Source organism: Acanthopagrus latus, chromosome 22 (assembly GCF_904848185.1).
Source record: "Acanthopagrus latus isolate v.2019 chromosome 22, fAcaLat1.1, whole genome shotgun sequence".
NCBI classification, from domain to species: Eukaryota; Metazoa; Chordata; class Actinopteri; order Spariformes; family Sparidae; genus Acanthopagrus; species Acanthopagrus latus.
This window is the reverse complement of record NC_051060.1, coordinates 12,867,605-12,880,870: the sequence shown is the minus strand read 5'-3', so window position 1 is coordinate 12,880,870 and position 13,266 is coordinate 12,867,605. Positions and strand designations below refer to the sequence as shown.

The window sequence follows — 13,266 nt, the reverse complement described above, 5'->3', positions numbered from 1 at the left end:
GTTACCACTGGCTCCTAGTCATTTTTTAGGATTGGTTCCATCGCTCATATGGAGGCAGGTGTTTTAAGGCCCTGGGTCTGGTTACTGGGTTTATTCACTGTGCTGAATGGATAAGCCTTCAAACATGAACCTACATCAGTAAACAGCTGCTGTTTGCATCTCAAATAACCAAAAGCCATGGGTGAGTGATGTAACCACAGGTAAAGTATGAAGTGTGCTTAAAAGTGTGTTGCTTTTTCTTTTTTGGGAAGTTTTTTTTTGTAATTTTCCATATTTTTGTGTCTGTTTTCCTTCTGTGACAGTTCTGCACCACTTTGTGGTCGTTCTGGTTCTCTGTCGGTTTCGTTATTGATGTTACAGGGAGGAGCGTAAGGCTGTTGTCCAGGGGCACCGTGCCAGCATGTTCTCCGTTGGCTCAGTCAGTAATAGCGTTGTCACGGTGCTGGAATTTCTTACTTCAATACCTTTACAGGCTTCTGTACTGTGTGTTGAGCACAGCAGCATCTGAATTCATTTACTCCTGACTAAGGCACAGAGAGGACTGAGCAAGAAAGTGCAGCTGGTACAGGTGCATTGACACTGTGAGAAAATTAAGAATAAATAATAATAAAGTAAGAATAAGGCAAAGGACAAATTTGGCTTTATCAACTGTACCAAACAGCCACATTTTATTTATTTCACATTTATGACACATTGGACAGTTACTGTAGATATATAGTATATCAAAAACACATCAGTTGACATGTCATCATATCTAAAATTAAAAAAACACCTTGTTTTCAATTTGAACATGGAGCTCAATCTTAAAAGACACAGAATAAAAGTGACCAAACATTACAAATGAAGGAACGCGTCAAAGTACATTTCCCAGCACATAGTTCTATATTGCATACACATTTATTCCGGAGTGAAAATATGAAACGCATCGATGGACCACCTTTAAATGATATCTGTGGTGATGAGTGAAAATTCAGAAAATGTCCAAGGCCACCGTATGGACTTCAATTCAGCAGAAACAGCGTGCTCAGCTGTCCAATGCAGAGGACAGAAAAGCTGTAAGATCAGTCATTCCCTACACAGTTATTACAGTTGAGTAATGTCGGGGGATACCAGCAGGTTCTGGTAAGCAGCAAACTGGCGCTCTTAGTGGAGCTCCTAAATATCGGACACCAAGTCTCGGTTTGGTCATGTGAACAAAGTAGAGCGTCCCGGAAATATAAAACCTACCTCAGCAAGGATTGTGACGAGGTGCCGATCACATTCATGAGGATTTTTTACTCAAATCAACAGCCGTCGTCAGAAGGCTTTTCAGTACAGATTCGTACAGAGAATGTTTCATTTTTTATTTTGTCAGAATGGCATACAGTGCTCATTTCTTCGCAACAGACCCGATCCTCTGGCTTGCAAGGCATCAAATTTGTAAATGAACGTTAAATCAGGTGACTGTGCCGTTGCAAGAAGTTCGGTCACACCGTGTCTACTACACTTAGTGCTCTACCACAGCAGTTTCTTATGTTTAAAGGCAAGGTGAGAGAGGTGTTGATACGGCTTCTGTATCCAACTAATGACTGCAATTAAAACTGAGTCAAGGCCAGAAGAAAGTCTTGAAGAACAGACACATTAGAAAACGTCACATTTGAAATAAAAACACTACAGCATAGATGGTCCGTCAAAAAACAGACAAGACAGAAAATTTTTTAAAAGGTTTAAATCACCCAAACTAATTACAAACAGCATCTACAGAGAGAAATAGATCATTTCTAATAACTTAAATACTTAAATTAGTATGCAATACAATATTATTCCTTTTGGGGCCAGAGGGTAAGAAAAATGAAAAGGTAGACTTCTTGCCAAGAGGTCCATAAGCTAAACAAAATAACCAAGTGATGTGTGCTCCGACTTGCATGTGTTGTGTGTTGTGGAGGAGAGGAGGTCTCCCAGAACCCTTCAGTCCTGCAGTAAGAAGCTTTGGCACAGAAACACCATGGGACGAGATGACGCATCACGACACGGTGCTAATGAGGGACACTCATGCAGGCCTCACTCCAGTCCTGGAGGAGATAAGGTCAGTGAACCCCAACATGCATCGCTGCCATACTGCCAGGGCAACAGACAACAAGAGAGGGGCTGAGAGGGAGAGGAGAGGCTGGGAGGAAGGAGAGGGGAGAGAGGGTGTATCGAGAGAGAGAGAGAGAGAGAGAGAGAGAGAGAGAGAGAGAGAGAGAGAGAGAGAGAGAGAGAGAGAGAGAGAGAGAGAGAGAGAGAGAGAGAGAGAGAGAGAGAGAGAGAGAGAGAGAGAGAGAGACGAAAAAAAACGGCTCAAATGCATTTTTTGGGAGGGTTTTTAAGCCTCAACCAGCGGGAAATGACAGAGAATAAAAGACTATGGGGAACCATTTCACTGTCTCGGTCAGGACAGTGCAACGGGTCAAAAACATAACAGCGTCCATGACAATGATTTTAGCCTGGTGTGGTGGTTTTCCAGCATCTCCTCCGTTTCTCTCTTTCCAGTCCATCTCACAGAGACGACTCCACCTCTCTGGTGATGGTAACCTCGGCCTCTGACTGAGGGCACACCTGAATGGCTGCGGGCTCCTCTGAGCTCTCTCTGATCACCTCCAGGGCTGAGGCAGCTGCAGCCTTGCAGTCACTGCCGGCCTTCTTATCAGAGTCTGTGTTCTGTTTGTCCGCAGAGCCGCAGCACAGCTTGGGAGCGCACTGAGTCCGACAGGAGAGCTCACAGAGGGAGTCTCGAGACTCCGAGTTGAACGTGACAAACTCGGGCTGGATGGTGGTGGCGTGGATGCCCTCGTCGTGGAAGAAGTCCTTGATGCGCTTGGCCACGTCCATGTAAGATGTGGGGTCGTGGCATTTGATGTGCGCTGTGGCGATGATGCGGCTGCCGGCCAGCTGCCAGATGTGGAGCTCGTGGATGGCAAGGACGCCGTCCAGACTCAGCAGTTGCTCATTGAGCCGGTGCATGTTGATCTGCTTGGGCACGGTCTGGAGCAGGATGAGGGCTGACTCTTTGAGCAGCGGGTAGGTAGTATACAGCAGGATGCCCACCATTATGATGCAGAGTGTGGGATCCAGGTAGAGGACCCAGCAGGGACCGGCAATTTTCATGGTCGACATAGTCGGACCTTCCAGCAGGTTGACAAGCGTGTGGTTGACGTGCTGGTGGTCTGTGGTGTGGCTGTTGATGCACGGGTTTACACACGCCTCGCCGTCTATGCAGGGCTGCCACACAAAGTTAAATATCAAAGCAGTGACCACCACAATGACGGAGCCCAGGGCATCGCCCAACACATGGAGGAAGACCCCGCGCATGTTCAGCTGGGCTGACGAGTCGTGTTCATGGTCCATCTCCTCATAGTGGGTGTTGCCATTCATCTGCACCTCTGTGCTCTCTTTACAGCTGATTTCTGACAATAAAACAGAGAAGCTAGTTTACTTTAGGGGAACACAGAGTTAAAATGTAATGATCAGCTGAACTTTGACACTGAAATGCCAATGCAGCATTCAAAGAAGATACACAGACATGACAGGAATTACAACTACATTAAAAATGTTGCCTTGAGAAATTACAGGGGGAAAAACAAGGATACACTGAAAGAAAAGGTGAAACTAATTGGCCTGCAGGAGGAGATTCCAAGAGGATGCCATCAGTAGCAGCCAGTTAATAAATTGTTCAGTTACATAATTTGGGGTCGAAGCCGCAGCTTGAAACTTGAAACAAAAAGACCCGTACTCATCAGGTGACACATGCTGGAGTGGCTCTTTTCAGTCAAGAGAAGGGTGTCAACGGCAATTTCCTCAGTCGTTCATACCATTAAGTAGACCGAGTAGTGCTTTTCAGCAAAGTTATAGCTCTTGTTACTTGAGTCTGTTCTTTACCTGCTCCTGCAAACAGGAGAGACATACCAGACAGTCATGCTGGGTTAAATGAAAGAAACCCCTAATCCTAAACTTTGCAAAACATTCTGTAGTAATTTCTATCAAGCAAATTCAGTTAGTCGTTGCAGGAAGCATACACAAGTCTGGGGGAAACGGCATCTGAGCAGTGGCTGCTCACTTTCACCCCAGGACGCCGCTGGGTCATTCATCAACAGCTAATGGTTTGGCCGGGGCTGCCGGCTACAGTGTTACACTGATGTATGACCCAGTAGCAGTGAACAGAGGAGGAGGGGTATAGCCTCCATTTACTGAAACTGGTGAGGCCTAACAGTGTGGGGGAGACATGCTCTTCTGTACCTAGTGAGGGAGGAGAAGGAAGCCCTTTCGGTGGGTGGTTAAAATCTAATCTGACCACTGCAAGCAGACAGAAGCATGAGCAGCTCCTTCACATGCTTTAGCTGTATTTAACTGACAATAAGATACAGTCGGGTTATCACTGCTGTATGAATCCAGAAGAATAATGCACAAGGCCATCAGGAATTTTGACACTACTACTAGTCCAAACTTGTCAAAACAGGGCGACTCATGGATAAGACTGACACAAGCTTCTGCATATCTCCCTCTGATAAGACAGCAGATTGCGGTGAATATTGCAAAGCATGAAACCTGAGGTTTAATTCGTTTATGTCACTGAGGGAGGCCACGTTTCCAAAGATAGAATAACCCACAAACAAATATCCAGTAACAAACACAGATGCCCAAAAGCTGCGGTCACAGAAACAATAAGGATCAGTCACTCCGGCGGGGTTTCCCCATGGTATACCGAAGATGTGCACTCTTATGCAATCTGAACTGCTAATAATGGAGATATGGTGAAGCACATGCCGCCAGGTGAAATGTGGGACACAATAAGACCTGATTGGAGTTTTGACAAATACTTTTAAACGTGAAAATTACATAATTGAACCGTACAGTCGAGCGGAAAATGCCCAGTTTCCCCCCCACACTAACCTTTTCTCGGTCTCACATCACCAGGACTGTTGTGATTCGCCACCAAGTTGTTGGTCTCCTCTCCCGATGACCCGTTCCCAGCCTTCTGGATCTTCCCCGCCTTGCCCCTCTTGCTCTTATTTCCATGAGAGTGTCCTCCGTGGGAATGCCCGTGGCCTCCGCCGGCGTGGCCGTGAAACAAGCACAGTCCGACCAGGTTGACGAGGAGCCCCGCCGCGCCGACCCAGGCGACCATCTGCGGGCTTTCGATCTCATGGGGCTCGGTGAAGCGCTCGATCGCCTCCAGGATGATGGTGAAGCACAGCGCCGTGAGGAAGACGGCGTTGACGAGCGCCCCCATCACCTCCGCCCGGATCCACCCGAAGGTGTTTTTGTTAGTCGAGTGGGTTTTCTCGGCGAACCGCACCGCCACCAGAGCCACCACCAACGCAATTACGTCCGACAGCATATGAAAGGAGTCCGACAGCATCGATAGAGATGCGGTCATCCGGCTGACCACCACTTCCACAATGAAGAAGCCAAAAGTCAATGAGAGCATACATAGCAGCCGGACACGGTTGGGCTCGCAAGCCATTTTCCCCTTCGTCGAGTCAAGTTTCGAGTGAAATACCGTTCAGTGTTTCTTCTCACGAGCTCGCTGGAGCATCAGCTAGCTAGCTATCCGGTTCAACACAACTCCAAGCTAACGACTAACGTTACAATAGGTGGGTCCCTGAGACAATACGACTAATGCTAACAGCGTTTTCATTCACCGTGGTTATCCAGCGGCGGCAGCATCCCTCGGCTAAATGGGAAGACAACCTCAAGGGTAACTAATCCACGATACGATTCTAGTTAATATAGTTTACAGTACGCTTCCAGCATTGTCCTCGTACGTTTGCCGACGAGCCCCGGTTTGCAGACGGCTGAAACTTTGCACCCGAGCCGGTAAACTTTCCACACGGAACAAGGCACGGCGAGGACACGCCTCGGACGGTTCCGATTGGTGGAGAGGGCTCAGGGGGACATGCGATTGGTCATATTTTGCAAGTCTCGTAGGAAGGCGAAGCAAACGTGCTAGACAACAGCGGTTGCTACACACGCTAACGACAACTGTAATCTCGCGATGACATTCCACTGACACGGATCTGTTTCTATGTGGTATTAAAACTCATCTGTTTTTAACAGATATTCGAGACATATATATATATATATATATATATATATATATATATATATATATATATATATATATATATATGGGGAAACACTGGCCATTTATTCATAATGAGTGTTTCTCAGTACGGAAAGTACTTCTCATTTTACCCAAATGTAAATGTGCCAATAATAGGTTTAATGATATGTTATGTTTGCCTTTAGTATTGTCTGTGAAAAACAGAGAGAAAATATGTTCATGAGCATATGTTTGTAAATAGTCTAGGACTATCTTAATTGTTTGAAGTCCTTCTAATCATTCGTCTTTTAATTTAGCCTAATCAAATCAACTGTAAACGAATGGCCTACTATTGAACAAAACTCTGATATAACACATCACTCCCAAGTATACCCTTTCATTCGCTATCAATCAAAGGACTTTCAGGTGTGAGGGATTATTGCTGAGTGGCCTGTAATCACTCGCAGAGGTCTCCCTCTGTTCAGCAGCTGACTTTTCCTGGGGAACTGGTGACCCCTTGTGGGAGCTCTGTGTTGAAGCTCTCTGGAGTGCTTGAGGTGCAATTACCGTGCTAATTAAAGACCTTTTTGAGTTATTGTTTTGATTCACATACAGGGGGTTTCACTACAATTCCCACCAAACTGATACTTTGTAATATATACATTTTACTATGAATAGTGAGAATCTTTGACACAAAAAAAATCATTCAAGTACAAATAATGTTCTTATTTTATCTTAATAATTTATTACTACTGTGAGTGGTATAATGTAATACCTGACATAGAAATATTCTGTCTGCATAGTTTCACTGTGCGTAACAATATTAGCCCTACTGTCTAAACCACACGTTTACACACTTTGTTGTATGGTTACAGACACAAGTCATTAAAAAGCCTTCCCTTTGTGTATTTTTCTGTACAAGAAAACTAACTTATATTTGAGAAGAACACACAGTACATTCACAACAGCATCCACAGATCAAAGTAAATAAAATCCTGACACAGAAGTCAGAAAACAAAAATTGCAATAACATGCACATGACAAACTTTGGATTGAATAATTTAGCTGCACTGTTGTCACACCCACTCAATTATCCTATTTACATCCAGTTATTGACTTCTAGCCTTCACAAGTTTTTTTTTTTTTTACATTCAGTCACAAATCTGACAGCATCAGTCGCCTGTATGATCAGCGGATGCCGAGTAGCTGCCTGCTCTTGAACTGGCAGGTTTTCTCCACTTCATTCAGTGTTTGAGCGCGCAGCTTGGCCACCTGCAGCCTCCTCAAAATCAGCTCCTGAGACGTCGCACTCTGCCGACTATCGGGACGCCGGTTCTCTTTGCTCTCACCAGCAAAGTGGACCTTCCGCTTGCCGGGGGAGATGTTCTCCTCATCTACAACCAAGCAGTAAGGAGTCATTGATTAATGAAGAGTTAATTAATGATGACAAGGTGTGTAATATGAATGTTTTTTGTTTTTTTTTTAAAAATAAAAATATTTAAATAAAATCTTTATTGGTATATAAAAAATAAAAAAAAAACAGTATTTACATGATTTAAAGAAACTAATAAATAACCATGATTTTAGTCATACACATTCCAGACTGAAGCATGAAGCCATAAAAAACATTGCTCAGTTCTTGTCTCGGTTCAGTACGTCCAAAGGCCTTCGTCCAACGCCCATACCTATGTCTTTGCCATAGAACAGTGCCATGTTCCTCTGCGGCTGTAGACTGTCGTAATTCTTCAGCAAACTCTCTGCTCTGAAACAACAGATTAAAGACACAGAGTTAGTTAGCCTAACATAAGGTGACATCATTGAATGAGAAGGGTTCGGTCCATTTTTGGCTGTTGCAATAAGTTTTACCTCGCAAGCTTCTCATTTGACAGTCGCTCACGAACACAAAGCTCCTGCTCTCTCTCTGCGAATGAACAAAAAGCATAGCACTTATTTTCAATGTGACACTGGTACTTTTAAAATCATAAATACTTGAAGTGCATGTATATTTGCTAAAGTCACTCAGCCAGGTAGAAGTGGAAAAAACTGAAAGTAGGTAAACATTCAGTTGTAACATGAACCAATTCAACCAGTTAAACAAGTTCACCCACAGAGAGGTAGTACGTGATGTAAGATGATAGTTTAAAAGAATGTCTCAGACAACTTGACTTATGGATCCCCCAGTCACCAAAGATATCAATGGAATACTAGTTAAACTTGAAAAGAGAAACACAAAATGCAGTTAAACCCAGGTCAGATGTGGGTCTGTGTAGCAGGACAGCGAATAGAAAAAAAAAGTCTTACGCTCCAGCCTCTCCTCGCGTTCCTTCAGCGCCTTCTCTCTGTCTCGCAGCGCCTGTTCTCTGAGTCTGAGCTCTGCAGCAGCAGAGGCCGATGTTGGTTCAGCCGGTTTGTTAAGTGGACGGTCAGTTTCCGCCGACTTTTTCCTGAGTCGCACTTGTGCCTTCCTCTGCTCCTCAGCGACAGCGTCAGCCAGTAGGCTGCTCTGGAGAATAGACTCCACAGAGGGCCTCAGATAGTCCTGTCAACAAAAAGAAACCACTCCTGGATTAAATAACACAATCTGACTAGTACCTGAGGAGCAGCAGCACAACAAAAGTTTCTGACAATATGAATGACTGTCTTATAAAAATCACATGATTGTTAAATAATTCTTTCTAGCCTTCAAGTTGAGCATTTTGCTGAGCAGCGCGTTCAGTTCCTCAGAGTATCTGTACGGGATTCTTCTGAACTTTCCCTCTTTGATCTTCTCTGACAGCTCTTTTTGGTTGTAGGCAGTAAATGGAGGGCTGAGCAGGAGAAATCCAGGAAAAAATATCAGAGTCAGAGACGACAAAGCAGCAGCTGGGGAAAATCAGCTCAAGTAGAGGAGTCAGAAAACTTACGATAATGCACAGAGTTCATATAGCAAACATCCCAGGGACCAAATATCTGACTTCTCGTTGTATGACATCCGATTCATTTGTTCCTGAAAGAAAAGATATTGACAGATAGTAGTAAATGTGGCTAATAAGGCTACGATTAGGCTCCAATAAGACACGGCCGGATTAAAGAACTCACTGGAGACATGTAGTAAGGTGTCCCGACAAATGTCTTTGCAAAACTGGTGTCATGGTTCAGGATCCTCGCTAGTCCAAAGTCTCCGAGCTTCACGTTCTGCCTGATGTCAAGGAAGATGTTGGCTGGTTTCAGATCTCGGTGAAGAACCGTGGCACTGCCATCACTGCGTCTGTGGCACTCGTTCAGAGCCAATGTGAGCTGTGCCATGACCCGCAGGATGAACTGCTCCTCCAAATAACGCCTGCCGTGACAAAAAACATGCTGTCATTCTGCAAACACAGTCAGGAAGCACAGATGTGGAGTCGAGGGAAACACGACTCAAGCAGTCTTTGTATTTCAACGCATATAACCACATCGTCACCTTTCCTTGATGCATCTGCTGATGAGGCTGGACAGGTCCCCACCCTCGCAGTGCTCCATGACAATGTACAGAGTGGTGTTAGTCCGGTCTATGATGCGGTCGTAGTACCGTACTATGTTTGGGTGCTTGAGCTCCCTCAGGAGGTTCACCTCTGACACCAGCATCTGCTTCTCACCCTCAGCCATGGTGCCATAGTCCAGCTCCTTCCACACAAGGATCTATGAAATTAATAATGATTAATAATTAGAATCGGAATCGAATAATAGAGCATAAAAATCACAATCCATTATGAAACATCTGTTCATAATGCCTTTGCTGAAAAGTGGCGATAAATAACAACAGCAACATTAACCTTTCATGCCGCAGGGGTTTTTGAGTCAGCAAAATCACTCAGCAGTCAGCTGCGATAAAAAGAGTTGTTGCACCTCCTATAACTGGTTTCTAGAAATACAAAAAGCGTGAAAGGCCCAATCTAGAGTCAGTGTTTGGTTTCTGGGCTATTGCAGAAAGATAGCAGACTCAAGGAGGATTGTCAGATCACAAAACACAATGATTCTTAGTTTCAGGTGAATATACACTAAAGGAAACATTAAAATATTCAATTTTTGGCCCAAAATCCACTTTAAAACATATTTCACTGCTGCACTTAAGCAGCTACAGTATTTACTTATTAGGCAGATTTAATTGATTAATTTCCCCACAGGTCAAGGTGACACATTCAAATAACTTGCTCTGTCCAATCAACAAAGGTACTGAGATTACAATTAATGCTGCAACAATCAAATCGATAAGCTATCGACTAATAAATCAATCGCTGACTATTTTGATAATCGATTGGTTGGTTTGAAGAAAAAAAATTAGTCAAGATAGTTTGATCACGGCTTCGTAAATGTGAATCTCTTTTGTTTGTAACGCGACTGTTTGTAATAGGGCCATTAAGGGCTAAATCTCGGGCTTTGGACACTGATTGGCATTTTATAAATTTATTTTTTTAAAAACTATCTTTGAATCATACCACAAAACCACTGACATTCACGCTCGATGGTTCAGCCTTTGACCCAACTGAAGCTAAAACGGTGTAACGTTTAATACACGTTGCAGGAGAGACTTCTCGGGCAGGTAAAGGTACTTACAGGTAGGCAGCGGTTTTGAGCTGGCAAAACGTGTATACATTACTCACTTTCCCATCGGATTTCCGCCTTATTTTCTGACATCTTCCGTAGGAGCCCGAGCCTATAGTGTACAGCACCTCGTAGTCCTCCACACGGGACGGCATATTTCAACCGAAGCTAACGTTAAGTGACCTGACTTAACGTTAGCTGCTGGCTAACTTAGTGAAGCTAATGTTAGGATACACTCGGAGTTCAACATAGACTTCCGACTTAATCTCTCAGTTACTCGTGTGCTAAGGATTCTGTTATCCCAGATAAAGTTGCTTAAACAGACCAAATGTTTGTCCTTTCCTCGCAGTCCACTTGTGTATTGCAGTAAACAAAACAGGAAGCGTTTGCTCTCGGGTTTAAATTGGTGCCCAAATCCTCGATCGTGATTGGTAGGCTGTCCCCGCACGCTAACTCCTGATTGGCGAGTGCGAAAATGCAATTTGTGAGGTTGCTAAGAGCCCGAATACCGCGAGAGTAGAGCGGGTAGATGACGCGTGTTCAACTCTCCACATGGGAGCGCCAAAACACGTAATGAAGTGGTTGACTGTGGTCAGTTTAGGATTATTCAATTGTTTAGGAACGCAGAGGAAATATATTTTGAAGATGGTTTGATGGAAAAAGACTGATAATGGGATCATTTCCCCGTGACAGGTAATCAAAAATATTGATAAAAGCAATGAAGTTTGGTCCTGTCTGGCCTCCCATTGCCTTATTCATAAATGGTAAATTCATTAATATAATTTGTTTATTAGATTATATGTGTACATGAATATGAAACATTTAATTCATTGTTATTATTTCTCCTCTTTTACAGTATGGATGGAAAAACATTGGCTATTGATATATGTTTTATGGTTTACTGTTGTTCGAGTCAAGGATTGTAACTCGTGTTTTATTTAAAGCTGTGTGTATAGTTGGGTGTATTGATGAAATTGCAGTACTATTTAACATCTGCTGATCAGCCATCATTTTCATATGAATCCCAGGAGGAGTAACAGCAAATAGAGATGGTAAACAATAAAACTGTTCCGACAGTATAAATGTTTTAGACTTCAGAGCTCTTCAAAAACTACATGATGTGTTCAATTTTACTCGACAGCACTCTAACTCTGAGTGACCGAGAACATTTTCTTCCAGCCGAAGCACCGGGAGTTTTTCCCAAGATAGAGCAGAAGTAGCTGTCTAGAAATTTAATCAAGCTCAGGTAAGAATAGCTCGCTTAAAATATCCAAGGAAGGTTTTGTGTATGCTGTAAAATATTCTCAAATTAAATTAGACTTTGTTTGGCAGAGTCCTTATACACCTATTTATAGACAAACAGCAGCAGTGAGTATGTAAGTATATATATATATATATATGCACATTTTTTTCATTTTTCATGTTCAAAGACGTTACACACTCAACATTTGGCCGAGCTCCTGCACCCACTGCAACACTTCAGATTTAACAAGGGTGTACATAACCTTCCTTTTTTGTTCAAATCAAATCAGTCATAAAGATCTTGTAGTTTCGAGAGACAGATAACGTATGGAGACATTTGATGTGGTTTTTTTTTGTTTGTTTTTGTAAGTCCCTGTCTTCTTCACTTGTTCAGGAGAATGCTGCCACACTGTTTTGCTGTGCAGCTCCAGAAACGTTCTGTGGAACAGAATCATTTCCATCAGCATGAAGTCAAATAAGAATGTCTAATTGAAGCCTTGCTGAAGTAAAACAAACAAACTAACAAACAAATCCTTAACATGACAGATAAACAATGATTTGTCTCGTTACAAGGAAACGTTGATGTGGGATCCCTGCCTGGGATAAACGCCGTCTGAGGGATTGCCTCACTGTGGCGTTCCTCTCGCTGGGGCAGCCACAGTGGCGGCTGTGTTCAAATTATCCTCTCAGCCTTCTCCGCTGCCAGTATACCACACACTGACACCACTCTCACCACCAGGAGAGTGAGCGCCTGGGCCGGCCTGTCAGTCTGCCTCTGCAAAGGTCACTCCTACAAAGAGCTGGAGGAGTTTGGACATCAGCCAGGAACAGTCGGGGGGGATGGACTGACAGCTAGAAACAACAGAGACAGTTGGATGCCTGCGGCCGCTCTGACGTCAGCTGCCCCTGTTAAAGGCCAGGAGTTGAGAGGGAGCGACAGAGAGGACAGACAGCTTCGTCCCACGGTGACCTCCTCACCTCTGCTGAGGTGATTGCAGTGTTGTGACGGGGTGATCGCAGCACACCCATGTTGCTCATCTCACCGCTTTTGTGGGCGCGCTTCTCCTTCAGCTCAGGAAGACAAACACTCTCACCCGGCTGCTTTATTTTCTTTGGTACTTCAGACCCTCAGTGATGCCCCATGAAAAACAATGGCATTAAACCAATTATTTGAATTTTAAAGGAACGGTTCGTCATTTTCAGTGGAAAGTAACCCAGTTTTAGGGTGCCTGACTGTTTCCATTGTATGCCGCTTTCTCCAGTTACTTCACACAGTGAGATTTGATGAAACCATATAGACAAATTCACACAGCGGCCATTTTACTCTGATGCCACTTTCGACACATGTTGAATAAATGTTGTGTTACAGCTTCCCGATTGACTGGCAGGCTAAAAAGGCAGAC

General features: G+C 43.9%; 2 protein-coding genes and 1 long non-coding RNA gene across 5 annotated transcripts; 1 reads left to right on the top strand and 2 right to left on the bottom strand.

Annotated features, from left to right (window-relative positions):
• Nucleotides 1-634: 634 nt before the first annotated feature.
• On the bottom strand, nucleotides 635-5,978 carry slc30a1a (solute carrier family 30 member 1a). The gene is made up of 2 exons (XM_037086694.1): nucleotides 4,909-5,978; nucleotides 635-3,425 (listed from the first exon to the last, which is right to left on the bottom strand). Exons 1-2 carry the CDS (start codon nucleotides 5,480-5,482, stop codon nucleotides 2,518-2,520), a joined length of 1,482 nt encoding a protein of 493 aa, XP_036942589.1. The 5' UTR covers nucleotides 5,483-5,978; the 3' UTR covers nucleotides 635-2,517.
• An 803-nt stretch (nucleotides 5,979-6,781) lies between these two features.
• Nucleotides 6,782-11,051, bottom strand: nek2 (NIMA-related kinase 2). Of its 2 annotated transcripts, XM_037087253.1 has the most exons (10): nucleotides 10,681-11,051; nucleotides 9,853-9,941; nucleotides 9,501-9,718; nucleotides 9,140-9,380; nucleotides 8,965-9,047; nucleotides 8,742-8,868; nucleotides 8,363-8,600; nucleotides 7,928-7,982; nucleotides 7,747-7,823; nucleotides 6,782-7,455 (listed from the first exon to the last, which is right to left on the bottom strand). In XM_037087253.1, exons 3-10 carry the CDS (start codon nucleotides 9,683-9,685, stop codon nucleotides 7,250-7,252), a joined length of 1,212 nt encoding a protein of 403 aa, XP_036943148.1. In that variant the 5' UTR covers nucleotides 9,686-9,718; nucleotides 9,853-9,941; nucleotides 10,681-11,051; the 3' UTR covers nucleotides 6,782-7,249. The 2 variants fall into 2 exon arrangements, with proteins under 2 accessions (XP_036943148.1, XP_036943147.1); XM_037087252.1 differs by lacking the exon at nucleotides 9,853-9,941.
• LOC119012973 lies at nucleotides 9,948-13,045 on the top strand. Of its 2 annotated transcripts, none has more exons than XR_005072653.1 (3): nucleotides 9,948-10,635; nucleotides 11,801-11,867; nucleotides 12,437-13,045. It is a non-coding gene; the product is annotated as an uncharacterized LOC119012973 (long non-coding RNA). The 2 variants fall into 2 exon arrangements; XR_005072654.1 differs by having other exon boundaries at nucleotides 11,763-11,867.
• The last annotated feature ends 221 nt before the right edge of the window (nucleotides 13,046-13,266 follow it).